This window comes from Lithobates pipiens, unplaced genomic scaffold (genome assembly GCF_037356315.1).
Source record: "Lithobates pipiens isolate NorthernLeopardFrog02 unplaced genomic scaffold, aLitPip1_a1.2 Scaffold_28, whole genome shotgun sequence".
NCBI classification, from domain to species: Eukaryota; Metazoa; Chordata; class Amphibia; order Anura; family Ranidae; genus Lithobates; species Lithobates pipiens.
Genome location: NW_027507789.1, coordinates 58,465,749 through 58,481,267, shown reverse-complemented (window position 1 = coordinate 58,481,267; position 15,519 = coordinate 58,465,749). Strand labels below are relative to the sequence as shown.

The window sequence follows — 15,519 nt, the reverse complement described above, 5'->3', positions numbered from 1 at the left end:
GCACTCCTGGATTTAGTGTAAAAGCAAGAGAAGGTTTCTGGGAAGTGTTAACAATGTGTGATTAAATGTTAGTGCTTTAAACTGGGTGTAGATGTGTTTACATGGATTCAGAGTTTCTAATCATCCTGGGTGCAAAATATTCTCTAAACGCAGCTAAACTGAACACTCCTAAACGCAGTGTGAATGGTACTTTTAAATATTTAGAATAGATTTGTGCTCTCGAATGACCCTGAAGTTGACAGTGAGGGGTAATTTAAAAAAAAATTCGTTGCCCCCAGAACAAAAATTAATGGGGAAATTATCAATGGGGAGACTTGTTCCAGTGACAACTGTCTACGAAGATTTCCCACATATCCTCTCACTTCCTGTTGAGCCTACAGGATAGGATGTATAGGCAAATCTAACGAGACCGAGATTGCAAACATCTGACAGTGGTTTAAAATCTCTTAATCTATCCAAAACTGGAAAAAAGTTTTGACATTAGATATACATTCAGATTCACAACTATGCTTATATATTTTTAAGATAATATGGATATTCATTTTTGTGTGGATTCATCCCTGAAAATAATTTTTTTTTGCTATTTTTCTTTTTTAGGTTTTGAAAGTGCCAAGTAACCAGTCACCATGGTGCAGAAATACCAGTCACCCGTCCGGGTGTATAAATACAGCTTTGAAATGATTATGGCTGTAAGTATTTGAAAAAATGTTTTTCTTTTATTAAAAGGGGTTTGGCTTCTGATCAATACAGTACAATACAGTACCCTGTGGAAGCGATTGGCACTCACAAATATATGCCGTGCCTTGCACTATAAAGGTTTTTAAGCTAACTCCCCTAACAGATAAAGTGTGTGTACCCCCCAAATAAACTTCAGAGTAGAGCATTGCAACCTCCTTTAGATCTTGGAGTTCAACGGCACAAAAACTGGTTGTCACACACCGCAACAATAATTCAGAATTGTTGGACTGTAGAGGACTTATAAATTTAGAAAGGATCATGCTAAGAAAAGGGTGGCTTCAAGGTCATTGGCATTTAATTCATCTACACATGGTAGAGTGCCATCACATTAAAGAAGTATAGCCAAAGCTCGTTTGGCTGAGCTCCTCCTATGGATCGCAGGAGTGTAATTTGCTTTGCACTCCTGTGAACAGTTTTCAGCAAAGAGCGGATTTCGGCCCGCTATCAATCTACTCAATGAGGACCCGAGACAGCGGCTGGTGCTGCTGTGCTTGTCTTTGATGCTGGAACAATCAAGTTCAGGTAAGTAAAAGGGGGGCTTTGGGAGGATGCTGCAGTACAGGAGGTTTTTCACCTTAGTGCATTAAGGTGGGAAAACCTTGAGACTTTACAACTCCTTTAAAGGTTGTTGGGATTTATGTTTTTAATCAAACCTTATAAGTACCTGAATTCGACTCGCTACTTCAGTCCCTGTACACTACAGAGTGGTTGGGGGAGGAGGATCCAATTAGTTGTACTTGAGCTCACCAGTCATCGCATGCTTTTTGATGGACAACCTTACTGCAACTTAAAAAAATAAGGTTGTGGTAGAGCTGTGTTAATCTCAGAACTGGATGGAGAAATACAAATCCTTTTTACATGTATAATGGCTCCCATTTACAGTATATAATTCAAGCTTTACATTTAGCGTCTTGCTTGGAGTTTAGCTTTAATGCTTTTGTATTGTTTGAATACCAGATGGAATTTCCCTTAATTCAGTGCTTATGTGATGAACTTTGCTAGCTGTGAACGTACCTATATTCTAGCTGCTCTTTTCACAGGGAAATATGATTGTGAAAGGACTATGCCTAAGCGTGTCTATTAATATAAACTCTTGTGTGGGCATGCCTAATTCCTACTGTTCTTTTCTGCAATGAGGATTTTCGTAACTCCTATAGCTGAGTTATTTCTGTCCTCGCTGAAAATATTACAGGCCTTTAGGGTCTTCGCCCAAGAGCCACACGCTTTGATGTCATGTAAATCCTTGATGCAGCCAGGAAAGTAGATTTACAAAGATTTTCAGTTGGTTTTCAGACTGCAAGGCTTTTTGCTGTAATGATTTGCCATGTAATCTCTTCAGCTTTGGTGATGCAAATTTCATTTATGTTCAGTTTTTGGATGTTTTGAGTAATTTTTTAGCCTTCTTTATGGAAAGTGATCTAGTTTTCTGGATGTTGAAGTACAATATCGTTTTTCTCACGTTTTCTATGACCTACAAATTTCTGCAGCTAAAAAAAAAATATGAATTGCAATCTGATATATTTATAGAAAGTGCTTTCTTTTTTATAATAATCCTAAGAATGTACCTAATTCATCCAATACAAAAAAATTGGAGCAATGTTTAGGATATATCCCTGAGGATTTAATCCCTGGAAGAATATATGAAACATTTCGGAAAGTGTTAGGCCTCATTCATACAGGTGTACCTATCCATACAGCTGTGCATCCGTGTGCAGGCAGTTCCATTTTTGTCTATTTGGACACGATGGCTGCACGGACACAGCCACTGGCCCCAATTTGGCAGCTGTGTGGGTGTGTGTTCTGAACGCAGGCAGTGCATATACGGGAAATGCACCCACATGGATGTCAAATTGAGACCAGCAGCTGTGTTTGCGCAGCCACTGTGTCCAAATAGAATTTTTATTTATTTCAGGTAATTATATAGCGCCATCAATTTACACAGCGCTTTACATATACATTGTGCATTCATATCAGTCCCTACTAGAGCTGCATGATTCTGGCTAAAATGAGCATCACAAATTTTTTGCTTAGAAGATGGATCACGATTCTTGTGGCGTAACATCATCTTTTACATTAAAACAAAAAAAAAAATTGTGCTAACTTTACTGTTTCATTTTTTTTATTTTTATTTATTGAAGTGTATTTTTTCCCCAAAAAATTGCATTTGAAAGAGTGCTTGGCAAATACAGTGTGACATAAAATATTGCACCAATTGCCATTTTATTTCCTGGGGTCTCTGCTAAATTGATAGAGATAGATAGATATCTCGCTCTATCTCGCTCTATCTCGCTCTATCTCGCTCTATCTCGCTCTATCTCGCTCTATCTCGCTCTATCTCGCTCTATCTCGCTCTATCTCGCTCTATCTCGCTCTATCTCGCTCTATCTCGCTCTATCTCGCTCTATCTCGCTCTATCTCGCTCTATCTCGCTCTATCTCGCTCTATCTCGCTCTATCTCGCTCTATCTCGCTCAATTTTTGCAGTCTGCTCACATAATTTTGTAATAAATACATCTTCACTTTGCACTCCAACCACTTTGCATTTTATTTTATATATACTGTGATTCTGTACTTGCCAAATATGCTGCAGAAATCTCCCTCCACTAAGTCTGGCTGCAGCCATTTTCACTGTGTGCAGCCTGTTCACTTCAAGGATTTACACAGACACACACCTCCCAGCTCTACAGCTTTCATTGGCCGCCTTATGACTCATCCCTCCCCCCCCCCCCCTTCCTTCCCGGGAAAAACTCTCACTAGAGTGAGAGAGCTGTGCATGATGTCATAAGCTTAAGCCAGTGATGGCGAACCTTGGCACCCCAGATGTTTTGGAACTACATTTCCCATGATGCTCATGCACTCTGAAGGGTACTTGAACATCATGGGAAATGTAGTTCCAAAACTAACGTTTTTCACAATTGTTTCTATGCAAAGAATTCTCTTTGCTCTTCTGAAGCCACAGCCCTCAAAAGAAAGGAAGAGAAAAACTGGGCAGTCTACCAAGAATCAAAACATTCTTTATCAGTTGAACTTAGTATAAACATTGTAACAATGTGTCAATGTAATAGACTTTGTGTGTAAATGAGAAAAGTTTAACCACTTAAAGAGGAAGTAAACCCTGATGGGTTTACTACTTCTTTGTCTCCCTGCAAAGGTAAAGCATAATGGGCTACTATGCATTGCATAGTAGCCCATTATGTGTCACTTACCTGACACAGGAGCCAGCGATGTCACCGCTGTCCCCTGTAGTACGGAGTGTCCATCATCTTCCGGGTATCGCTGCTCTGGCCACTCACAGGGCCGGAACAGTGATGACGTCACTGTAAACTCATCAGGGTTTACTTCCTCTTTAAAGCTGAACTCCGGGATATGCAAATATATTGCCTGTGTCATGTGTATTTTCCTTGAATCTTGGAATGGTTTGTGTATTTTTTCCACATCTGCTCAGTAATTCAGTGTCCAAATTTGCCTCTGTGCAGGAGCTTCCTGTAATGATCGGTGTTCTCCCTCCTTGTGTAGGGTGACTGGTCTGGTCTCCACCCCCTTCTTGTAGTTTTCTGCAGGCAGCCTGTAGTGGGTGGGGTTTGCTGTGCGGCTCCCGCAGTTCTGCTCTTTGCACAGGCTATGTACAGCACAGTGATCATGTCACTGATCCTTTGTATAATATCTGGATTTGTAAAGGCATTTGTTGCACACAAAATAAATGTATATCCTTTGTGCCTATTGAGAAATAGATGAACTTTTGTGCCTGGAGTTGAGCTTTAAGAAATATGTACTGTGAATGGATTGTCATTGCTAGACCTGTCTGCAGTATGACCAGCTGTACAGTTGTGACAAATGATCTTGCGTGCTAGCTGTAGGAATTCCTTAAAACTGCATTCCTAAATGATTTTAATTTAACACAGCATTCAAATGTGTGCAGTGGTGACTGGAAAGTATTTTCAGTCTGGAAATGCTTGTGGGTGGTTCCGGAAGAGGAATGTGGGAGGCCAGCTTTATCTTTGCAAGACTGTGCTGAACAGCATGTTCCGAAAACACTTGTGTGCTTCCTGAGAGCAGGAACATAAGGCCTCATGCACACGAGACGCAGATGAAACCTCTGTTAAAAAAAAGCTGAAACGCGCGTTTAGAAACGCGCGTTTTGCCGCGTTTGCATGTCGCGTTTAGACGCGTTTAGACGCGTTTAGACGCGTTTGCGTTTAGACGCGTTTATAAAGATAACATCATGTAGACCCTCCCCAAGCTCTCAAAGCATTTTTTTTAACTATTTCTGCTATTTTGATCAGAGTGAGCAGCAGCAGCATAGAGAGCAGTTGTACACTTGCATTTGCCGTGTCACTTGCCACGGCACCTGCCACAAGTTGTGGATTGTCCACTTGCCACGTCACTTGCCACAAGTTGGGAATTGTCCACTTGCCACATCACCTGCCACGTCACCTGCCACAAATTGTGGATTGTCCACTTGCCACGTCACTTGCCACATCACCTGCCACGTCACTTGCCACGAGATGTGGATTGTCCACTTTCCACGTCATCTGCCATGCCACCTGCCACAAGCTGTGGATTGTCCACTTGCCACGTCACCAGCCACATCACCTGCCACAAGTTGTGGATTGTCTACTTGCCGCGTCACTTGCCACATCACCTGCCACGTCACTTGCCACGTCACCTGCCACAAGTTGTGGATTGTTCACTTGCCACGTCACCTGCCACGTCACCTGCCACAAGTTGTGGATTGTCCACTTGCCACGTCACTTGCCACAAGCTGTGGATTGTCCACTTGCCACGTCACTTGCTGCGTCACCTGCCACGTCACTTGCCACGTCACCTGCCACAAGTTTTGGATTGTCCACTTGCCACGTCACTTGCCACGTCAGCTGCCACGTCACTTGCCACGAGATGTGGATTGTCCACTTTCCACGTCATCTGCCATGCCACCTGCCACAAGCTGTGGATTGTCCACTTGACACGTCACCAGCCACATCACCTGCCACAAGTTGTGGATTGTCCACTTGCCACGTGACTTGCCACATCACCTGCCACGTCACTTGCCACATCACCTGCCACAAGTTGTGGATTGTCTACTTGCCGCGTCACTTGCCACTTCACCTGCCACGTCACTTGCCACGTCACCTGCCACAAGTTGTGGATTGTTCACTTGCCACGTCACCTGCCACGTCACCTGCCACAAGTTGTGGATTGTCCACTTGCCACGTCACTTGCCACAAGCTGTGGATTGTCCACTTGCCACATCACTTGCCACGTCACCTGCCACGTCACTTGCCACGTCACCTGCCACAAGTTTTGGATTGTCCACTTGCCACGTCAGCTGCCACGTCACTTGCCACATCACCTGCCACGTCACCTGCCACAAGTTGTGGATTGTCCACTTGCCACGTCACTTGCCACATCACCTGCCACGTCACTTGCCACGAGATGTGGATTGTCCACTTGCCATGTCACTTGCCACGTCACCTGCCACGTCACTTGCCACGTCAGCTGCCACGTCACTTGCCACAAGATGTGGATTGTCCACTTGTCACATCACCTGCCACATCACTTGCCACATCACCTGCCACAAGTTGTGGATTGTCCACTTGCCACGTCACTTGCCACATCACCTGCCACGTCACTTGCCACAAGATGTGGATTGTCCACTTTCCATGTCACCTGCCATGCCATCTGCCACAAGTTGTGGATTGTCCACTTACCACGTCACCAGCCACATCACCTGCCACAAGTTGTGGATTGTCCACTTGCCACACCACTTTCCACGTCACCTGCCACGTCACCTGCCACAAGATGTGGATTGTCCACTTGCCACGTCACCAGCCACATCACCTGCCACAAGTTGTGGATTGTCCACTTGCCACGTCCCTTGCCACGTCCCCTGCCACGTCACCTGCCACAAGTGGATTGTCCACTTGCCACATCACTTGCCACATCACCTGCCACAAGTTGTGGATTGTCCACTTGCCACGTCACCTGACACAAGTTGTGGATTGTCCACTCGCCACGTCACTTGCCACATCACCTGCCACAAGTGGATTGTCCACTTGCCACGTCACTTGCCACGTCCCCTGCCACAAGTGGATTGTCCACTTGCCACGTCACTTGCCACGTCACCTGCCACAAGTTATGGATTGTCCACTTGCCACGTCACATGCCAGTCACCTGCCACAAGTTGTTGATTTTCCACTTGCCACGTCACCTGCCAAGTCACTTGCTGCGTCACCTGCCAGGTCACTTGCCACGTCACCTGCCACAAGTTGTCTATTGTCCACTTTCCACGTCACTTGCCACTTCACCTGCCACGTCACTTGCCACAAGTTGTGGATTGTCCACTTGCCACATCACTTGCCACCTGCCCTGTCACTTGCCACAAGTTGTGGATTGTCCACTTGCCACGTCACTTGCCACAAGTTGTGGATTGTCCACTTGCAATTGCAATTGTTTAAAATATTTTTCTAATGGTTTTTCATCATTTGCAATCATTTTTGAGATTTTTAATGTAAAAAAAAAGGTCACCTTTAAAAACGCATATAAACGCAAACGCGGCTAAACGCGGTAGCGGCGTTTTGCCGCGTTTTACCGCGTTTTGCCGCGTTTTGCGTCTGAAACGCAGAAATTTTTGTTTCTGAACGCATTTTTTTGCTTCTGGAAAAACGAGATTAAACGCAACTGCATATAAACGGAAAAAAACGAGACTGTGTGCATGGACACATAGGATAACATTGAATGAGTTCAGGTGCAGTTGAAAAAACTGTCCAACTGCATCTGAACGCGCGTTTAACTGCGTCTCGTGTGCATGAGGCCTAAAGATCTTGCTTTACAATGGTCAGAATCGCATGAAACTGCCGCTAATCAGAATACCCCATGTGACCCAGAATGGGCTCTTTCTGTAGAACTTATTTCTGTCGCTGATTATTTTTCAAATGATAGTCAAATCCTCTAATTATTATTATTATTATTATTATTATTATTATTATTATTATTATTATTATTTTTTTTTTTATATATATATATATATATATATATATATATATATATATATTTATGGGCCCCCAGGAGGTTTATGCCATAATGTCCTAGCATGCAGTGGATGTTGGCGTATTATGGTGCTTGCCTGTCAAACGAAGCCCTTCTGCAATGTGCTGATCCTGGGCACTTCTATTTTCACCTGGTCTTCTCTCTGGGTTTGCTCGTTCCAGCTGCTTGAGTGGCCAGGCCGGGATCAACCACTTCAGGTCCGGGAGGTTTTACCCCTTTCCTGACCAGACCATTTTTTTGTGATACCGCACTGCGTGGCTTTAACTGACGGCATGCTGTGACTGGAGGCAAAACGGAGATCTGTGTTTCTACTTGGCAGAAACACAAGATCTCCATTTTCCTGCCTCTCCTGTGAATAATCGTGGGTAGCTAGCTGCCCCGCCAATTTTGCTACCAGTGTCCAATCACAGCAAAAGCAGGGCTCCGGCAGTGCACCCCATATCTGATAAGAGAAATTATGTGATTTTGCGCTTAAGGGTCGTCCTACCGCAGTATATGTATGTGGCGTGGTCCTTAAGCGGTTAAATCACTCCTGTCCATGGGAGTACCTTCATCGGGACACAGAGTGGGTGCCATTAATGTGACCTGAGCTGCGCATGCATAGCTCGGATATACAGTGGTTATTGAAAATAATCCGCTTCTTTAAAATGATTACATTTTGCGCATGCTGTATTTAAAAAAAAAAAATGTGTGTGTGTATGTATATATGTGTATATATATATATATATATATATATATATATATATATATATATATATATATATATTATGAATGAATGAAATACTTGTATAGCGCACAATGCGAACTGAATCGCCTCTAGGCGGTTATATATATATATATATATATATATATATATATATATATATATATATATATATATAACTCTATGGGCAGCATTACATTGCGTTATAGTGTGTTAGAATGCTCTGTACAAAAATGAAATGTGCTGTTTTTTTTTTTTCAGTGCACACCAACACAAAGCAATGGTGTGACCTGAAGCAGTATGGCCTAGGGCAAAGTGCTTTGTACTTGCATTGTAACTGTGTTGGGCAATGCAACTCAATGGGGCAGATGTAAACAAGCCCTAAAAGTGCAGTCCCATACATTACCACATGAAGATATGTACATTGTATTTTTGTCTGTGGTTTACGCTTTGTTTGATGAGAGATCATGATGGTAAAATTGTTTCTGTGTGCCTTGAAAAAGTCTGACGGTGGATGAAGCTGAGGGGGAAGCTTAGCTGTGTTTCTGACAACACAAGTGGAATAATTTGGCTTCCTGAGTCAGATCCGCTGAGAGCCCTATTGTGAGACACAATGCAGTACATACTATTCCGTCTATATGCAGTATAGGAAATGAGCAGCCTGCTTAACCCTGTCCGCTCCCGAAGGAGATGTGGGCTGGCTGAGGACCTGTTAATGCCTTTGCCAGTTCTTGACTTGATTTTATGTATGTTGCTATTGACCAGCAGTGGGTTTGTTGGAAAAACAAACTGATAGGCCTCCACTTGTCAGGACTGAGCATTGAAAAAAAAAGAGTACTGCATGAAGCCCATAGTAGCAGTACTTTTGTACCACGGTCTAAAGCTGAACTATTTGGCAAATATAAAAGATACACAGAATTGAACTATTTTTTTTTTTTTTTTGCACAAGCAATGTAAATAGGGCGATTTAGACATTAACGTCTAGCATGTGTAAGTATGAATGTGAGTTAGGAACTTTAGATTGTAAGCTCCTTGAGGGCAGGGCCTGATGTGACTATATATGTACAGCGCTGCTTACATTTTATTTATTTTTTTGTTATTGCTCTTAAAGCCGCCCCCCCCAATTCATAGAGCACTGGAATACTTTTTATCTAGCTGAGTCTGCTGTAGCTGCTGACATCACATTCAAGATGGTGCCAATCAGCAATCTTAGGGCTTTAATGTCATCACTGGGTCTCTGTGCTTCTCTATTCACTACAGACCAACCATGATTGGTGGGAGGCGCCAGCAGGGTGCAGTATTTGGTTTTCTGAAAAAATCGCAGCACCCTGCCTCAGTACTCCTCCAAGAGCCCTCAGTCCTGATGGACGCAGTGGGTTGGCTCTTTGAGGTTATGCAAATATCAAAATTCCTCAAAGGGGCGGATGTCCATCTAGAGGAGCGGGGGGGGGGGGGGGGGATCCTAGGCAAGCTGGCTTTGCATGCCGACTGAGACTACCCCATGATTTTGAACATTGAAATCCGATAAATGAAAAAAGAGTAGACCAGGGGCAGTAGGGCTGGGGAGAGAATGGCTAGATGATGCTGGATGTCCTGGAAATGAGGCAGGCTCTGACTTGCTGCAGCCTCCAATGCATACTATGAGAAACTCAATTTCAGTACAGGAGAGGAGCCTGTAGAACTGTACATGACAGAAGGTATACAGCCTTAACTGGAATGGTAATGTATTAGAATCTGTTGGGGTTTTATTTTTCTTTTTTTTTCTTTCTGTGTTTCCGTTGGGAAGATTCAAAAATAGAAAATTAGAGAAATAATCTGAAATAACCCTATTTACTGTGACGTGGTCATGATTGCTTCTGTTTGACTTTCAATTTGTACTGAACTTGCTTCCCCTGCCAAAGCAGCACAACTGCATTCTTTAATGTGACCCCATTCAGTCAAGGAGGATAAGTGCCCAGAGTGACGTGCAGCATAGCCAAGTGAGCAGTGGAAGAGAGAAAATAAGCTGCATGGGTAAAAGAGCTCCGAATAACAGCTTCTGAACGATACACCAGTCTGTACCGAGCATGATGCCAGAAGGGCCAGTGACAACATTTGACAGCTCTGTGTGGATGGCAGGAAAAAAAAAAAACAGCACAGCCTTAGCCAACTCTTAATTTAGCTGGAATAAAAGTAATGAAATGCTTACATTGCCTGTGCCAGTAGAGCACACTCTCTGTTTAATATGGCTGCAGGCTTTTTGTTGACACCAAAGGCTTCCTTTTGTGTAGCTTTTCTCTGGTGTGGTTATAGGGCATCATCATATGAGAATTCATGCCTTGGTCTCTTCCCAGGGCCACAACTATGTACAAAACCGCTCCTGGAAGGGAGGATGGTTCAGGGCAGAACAACCATTTGCCGTATCTCGCACACCAGCACTGCGCTGTGGAGTGGGCATTGCTACCTCCAGCATTGGTTTGAAGCTTAAATAACGGTTTCCTTTAGGGCATCCTTTTAAACATAGAAAAGAGGGTTTTTTCTCTTAAATAAGCCTTTGAAAACTTTAACGCTAAAGTTGAACTCCAGGCTGAATCAGCCCCTTTGCAATAACAATACAGTTAAAGTCCAACTCTGGGTGACTAAAAATCATCCTTTGCAGTGGATCTGCACCCTACACTGCAAGGGTTAATTACTAATTTTTGTCTAGGGGGAAAAAAAAGAATGGATTAAAGGCAGAATGAGTTTTTTTTTTTTCCCCTCAATGCATTGAGATAAAAAAAAACTGTGGAGCAGCCTCCCCCGCACCCCGTAATTACTTACCTGAGCCCCATCTCTCTTCAGTGATGTGCACACGTTTCTTAGCTGACTGGGACTCTCCCCCTGATTGGCTGAGACACAGCAGAGGTGCCATTGGCTCCAGAGGCTGTCAATCGAAGTCAGTTAGCCAATCAGAAGAGAGGGGGTGGGGCCGGGTCAGGGCTCCATGTCTGAGTGGACACACGGAGCTGTGACTTGGCTTGGGTGCCCCCATAGCAAGCTGCTTGCTGTAGGGGCACTCAACAGGAGGGAGGTGCCAGCAGCACCAATAAGGTACCCGAGAAGAGAAGGATTAAGGCTGCTCTGTGCAAAACCACTACACAGAGCAGGTAACTATAACATGTTTTTAAAAAATATATATATTTTTTTTTAAACAAGACTTTACAATCACTTTAAATATAAGTAGCATGCATATTCTTGAATAGAGAACCAATTATGTTTTCCTTCTAGATCTGTGCACCATTCCAGCATGACGCTTTTCCAGTACTTTGCCTCTATGCTGACTTTTCCTGTGATGAACACCAGTTACTGCTGCTCTCTCCTCTTGTGCAGGGTGACTGGTCTTGTATCGCCCACTTCTGTAGTTCTCTGCAGGCTGCCAGTAGTGGGAAGACCTGCTGGGTCCCTTCCACAGCTCTGCTGTCTATAAAGGGTATGTACAGAGCAGGGATAATGTCCCGCTACTATTACAATACATAATCTGGGTTTGCAAAGACATTTCATCCCCACAAATATCCTTTGTGTCCATTCAGGAATACATTTAAAAGAGCAGCATGGGATTAATAAACACATGCTCACCTCAATGCTCCAGCATCTGTCCCACGTCGGCTGTAGGACCAAGAACTGAGTGATCTCATGGCCGCTGATTGCTCAGTTCTCAGATAATAGTCCCTGCTCTCCACTCTGCCTCTCCAGCACTCACTTGAGCACTGGGTTGGGAAGGGGGAGGGAGTGGCTGGCTCCAGCTCTCAGCCATGTGCTGAAAGGTGGAGCAAGCTGTCGACTAGGCAGCGGGGTTGATCAGGATACTTTCAGAGCCTGGAGCGTCTCCAACCTGTCAGCTGATAGCGAGCAGCTGACTGTGGGTCATAGGAGGACAAAAAGTAGTTGTATTCCTGTAACCCACAAGAGAAGTATGGCCAAAAAAGCTTTGGCTGTACTTCCTTTTAAAATCGTACTGTCCAGTCCATTGTGTTTTTTTTTTTTTTTTTGTCAGTAACCATTTTATTTAGTAGTAATCCAGATGCATTTTAAGTGCAACGTTCAGTTTATACAGTAAACTCATATACTTTTTTTTTTTTTTTTCTATTTAACATACACAATTGTAACATTTGCTGAGTTCAGAGTTATTCTCAATCTGGTGATCCAGTTTTAAACAGCATGTATCTGGTTATATAGATAATTATTCAAGTAGTTATTAACCAAACCGTGTAATTTGTAACGTCAGTTGGAGTGCTAGTGCTCCTAAAAGGGGGAAAAAAGGAAAGAGAAGAGAGTAGGAAAAGGAGTGGGGGGGGGGGGGGGGTAGAATGGCTGATCGTCAGCTTGTGCCCGTATCCGGATCTCTTTGTTCCTCCCGTCGGTGCCACAGCTCCCAGACCACATTATGTGCATTCAGGTGATCCTGCATCCTCGCTGTCATTTTCTCCATTAATTCTATGTCCCTTATCCTATAATATAGAGCTCCTTCGGGTGGGGGAACTACGTTTCCAATTCAACGCCACCAGGCAGCGTGCCGCTGTAAGGACATGCCTGACTTCCATTGTTTTTTTTAATGGATAACTGAATATTGTAACACAATCACATTTTCTACTGGCCTTATTTTTGTGCCCTATGTGTCCTAAAATAAAGCAAATGTGTGGAATGCAGTTTCAAATCTATTATCCGCCAGTTGTTGCTTTAAAAATTGCATATATGTGCAATCAGTGAGAAGCCTATGATCTCTGAGCTGTGCAGCCAGAGCTGAAACTCAGCAGTAAGCCCCTTTCATACGGGCAATCTGATCAGGTGCTTCTGGAAAGCTCCATGTTGGTCTATGGGCTTGCATCTGTTTACATCTGATTACCTCCGGGTCTGTCCACGTTTGGGAAAGGTCTGCGTTCTCTTCACTTTTATTCATACCTAAACATGACAGAACAGAGGGAATTGGATGTAAACAAAGTTTGTTTACATCAGGGGTGCCCAACCAGTGCCCGCAGAGCCCTCTGTTGTGGCCCGTGAACTCCAGCTGTGGAATGGCAGATTGGGAAAGCCCAGATTGTGGGTTGCCGATTCACCATTCCAGATCATCAGTGTTGTGAATGGAGCAAGCAGCTGCAGAGCTGCTTAAGCCAATTCTTCCTGTATAGCGCCAACTCCTGTCACAGGAGGAGAGATACCATGCACTCTGCCTAGGACAGCAACAGCCAGCAATACATGAATAAAAAACTGTTATTAAAGGTAATTTTATTACTAAAACGCCAGTGTATATATGGAAAAATATGTTCTGCAGTGGTTACTGGGCTGCTTTCAAACTGATCTGTGGGGTTAGTTGCACTCAGCCATAGACTTCTGTTATTACCTGCGGGTTTGGTGAGCTTTCAGAAATTGCACCACTCCTGCAGGATATACTGGAAGTCTATGGCAAGGTGCAGCTAACCCACAGGAAAGCCACAGGTGCATTGCCCTGCATCTGTAGTGTGGGTAAACTGCAGCGCATCAGTGTAAAAGCAGCCTTAGACCCCTTTCACATGATTGTTCCAGCTCAATCGGACCCACTATTCACCTCTATGGAGCAGTAGATGTAAAGAGACTTGTGTCAGTTTACACCTGCCTACCTTCATTCTGCTCCGCAAAAAAAAAAAAAAACAGAACGGGATTCACCCCCTTTCATCTGGGCAGATCAGATCAGAGGACCCATATAGTGTAGTGGTCTGTGTCTGCATATGCAGAGTGGTTACGGATCTGTCATCCGCCTGTTCCACTCATCGTGGCCCGTGACCGGTTACAAGTTGCTTAAGTGGCCCTCACTCTCCAAAAGGTTGGGCACCTCTGGTTTACATCCTGCCACCCATAGATCTGGTATTGCTCAGGAAAGCACCAGGTTTTAAATGCAGCAAAAACATGAATGGACACAAATCTGTTCCATTCTGCTAGATTCAGCAAAGGATCTTTTCATGGGTCCCCTGCTAATCGGACTTGACACAGCCCGTGTGAAAGGGGCCTGCGTGTATTATCTAATTTATACATCATTCATGCAATTGTTATAAAAAGGATTTTGCAGCAGTAAAAAGTGAAGTCCTATTTCCTGTACAGTATCCTATTGGTTTCATTTGAATGAATGTAACACCCAGCTAACCATTATTCCATCTGTGGGCAATACACTACAACAGATAAATAAATGGTACTGTACATTCGGTTCAGGGATTTAGTAGGAGTGTCACTTGTAAGTGTTGCAAAGGTTGCTCTTGTATACTAGCTGCACCTCAGAGGGAACTACACAATACGCGCTCGGCAGGCCATGACAAAACCTCAGCTCCAGAGGTGGTTGTGAGCTTTTATGCTCCAGGGCATACATATGACTGGGCTACTGATGTCTGCGTCACAGTATGCCGGGCCAGCAGCCACCCTGTACTGATCAGTGAGTGGGTCTGGGATGGAAAATCTCCCAGCTCTTCAGGACTGGTAAGTACAGCTCTCCCTGCCTCGGCAGGTCTGAGCAGCTGGGCATTCCCTGGGAGGTCGATTCGGGGGGCCCTCACCTCCCCCTCTCCCCTGTCCCTATCTCCCCCCCCCGCCCTCTGGGGGATGCTGCATATGGCTGCTGAGCTGTGTGTGTGTGTGTCTATCTAGGCAGAGAATCTCACCTGGGTTGGGGGGCTGCACTGGCTAGTGGTGTCCTGGGTCCTGTTCTTCATGCCCCTGGAAGGTGTCTGTGAGGTTTTGCTGATGTCCTGTACAGCGCTGTGTTCACTGCCATTGTTTTCTCCCTGTACCTCCATGGAGCTGCTTCGGCGGCCATTTTAGGTGTTGTCAAGGGCAGCATGCTATCCTGGTCTTAAGCGGCCATTTTCCTAGTGATCTCCTATTCAAGACACTGGCGGCCGTCTTCTTGAAACCTGAACATGTTTTCTCAGTGTTCTCTAGCGTCAGCATGTGCTCCTGAGCTCCCACAGCAATTTTCCCTCGGTTTTATGTCTTTGTACTGGACGCTGGGCGGCCTTTTTATTGAAGCCTGAACACACTTCCGAGCAGCTG

At 44.4% G+C, this 15,519-nt stretch overlaps 1 protein-coding gene across 2 annotated transcripts in view; it reads left to right on the top strand.

Moving 5' to 3' along the window:
* Positions 1–15,519, top strand: part of SEC14L1 (SEC14 like lipid binding 1) — a 97,293-nt gene that overhangs the window by 27,316 nt on the left and 54,458 nt on the right. For both annotated transcript variants that reach the window (XM_077459272.1, XM_077459273.1), the window contains exon 3: positions 598–689. In XM_077459272.1, the coding sequence (XP_077315398.1) occupies positions 627–689 (63 nt within the window). In that variant the 5' untranslated portion in view covers positions 598–626. The remainder of the gene's footprint in view (positions 1–597; positions 690–15,519) is intronic.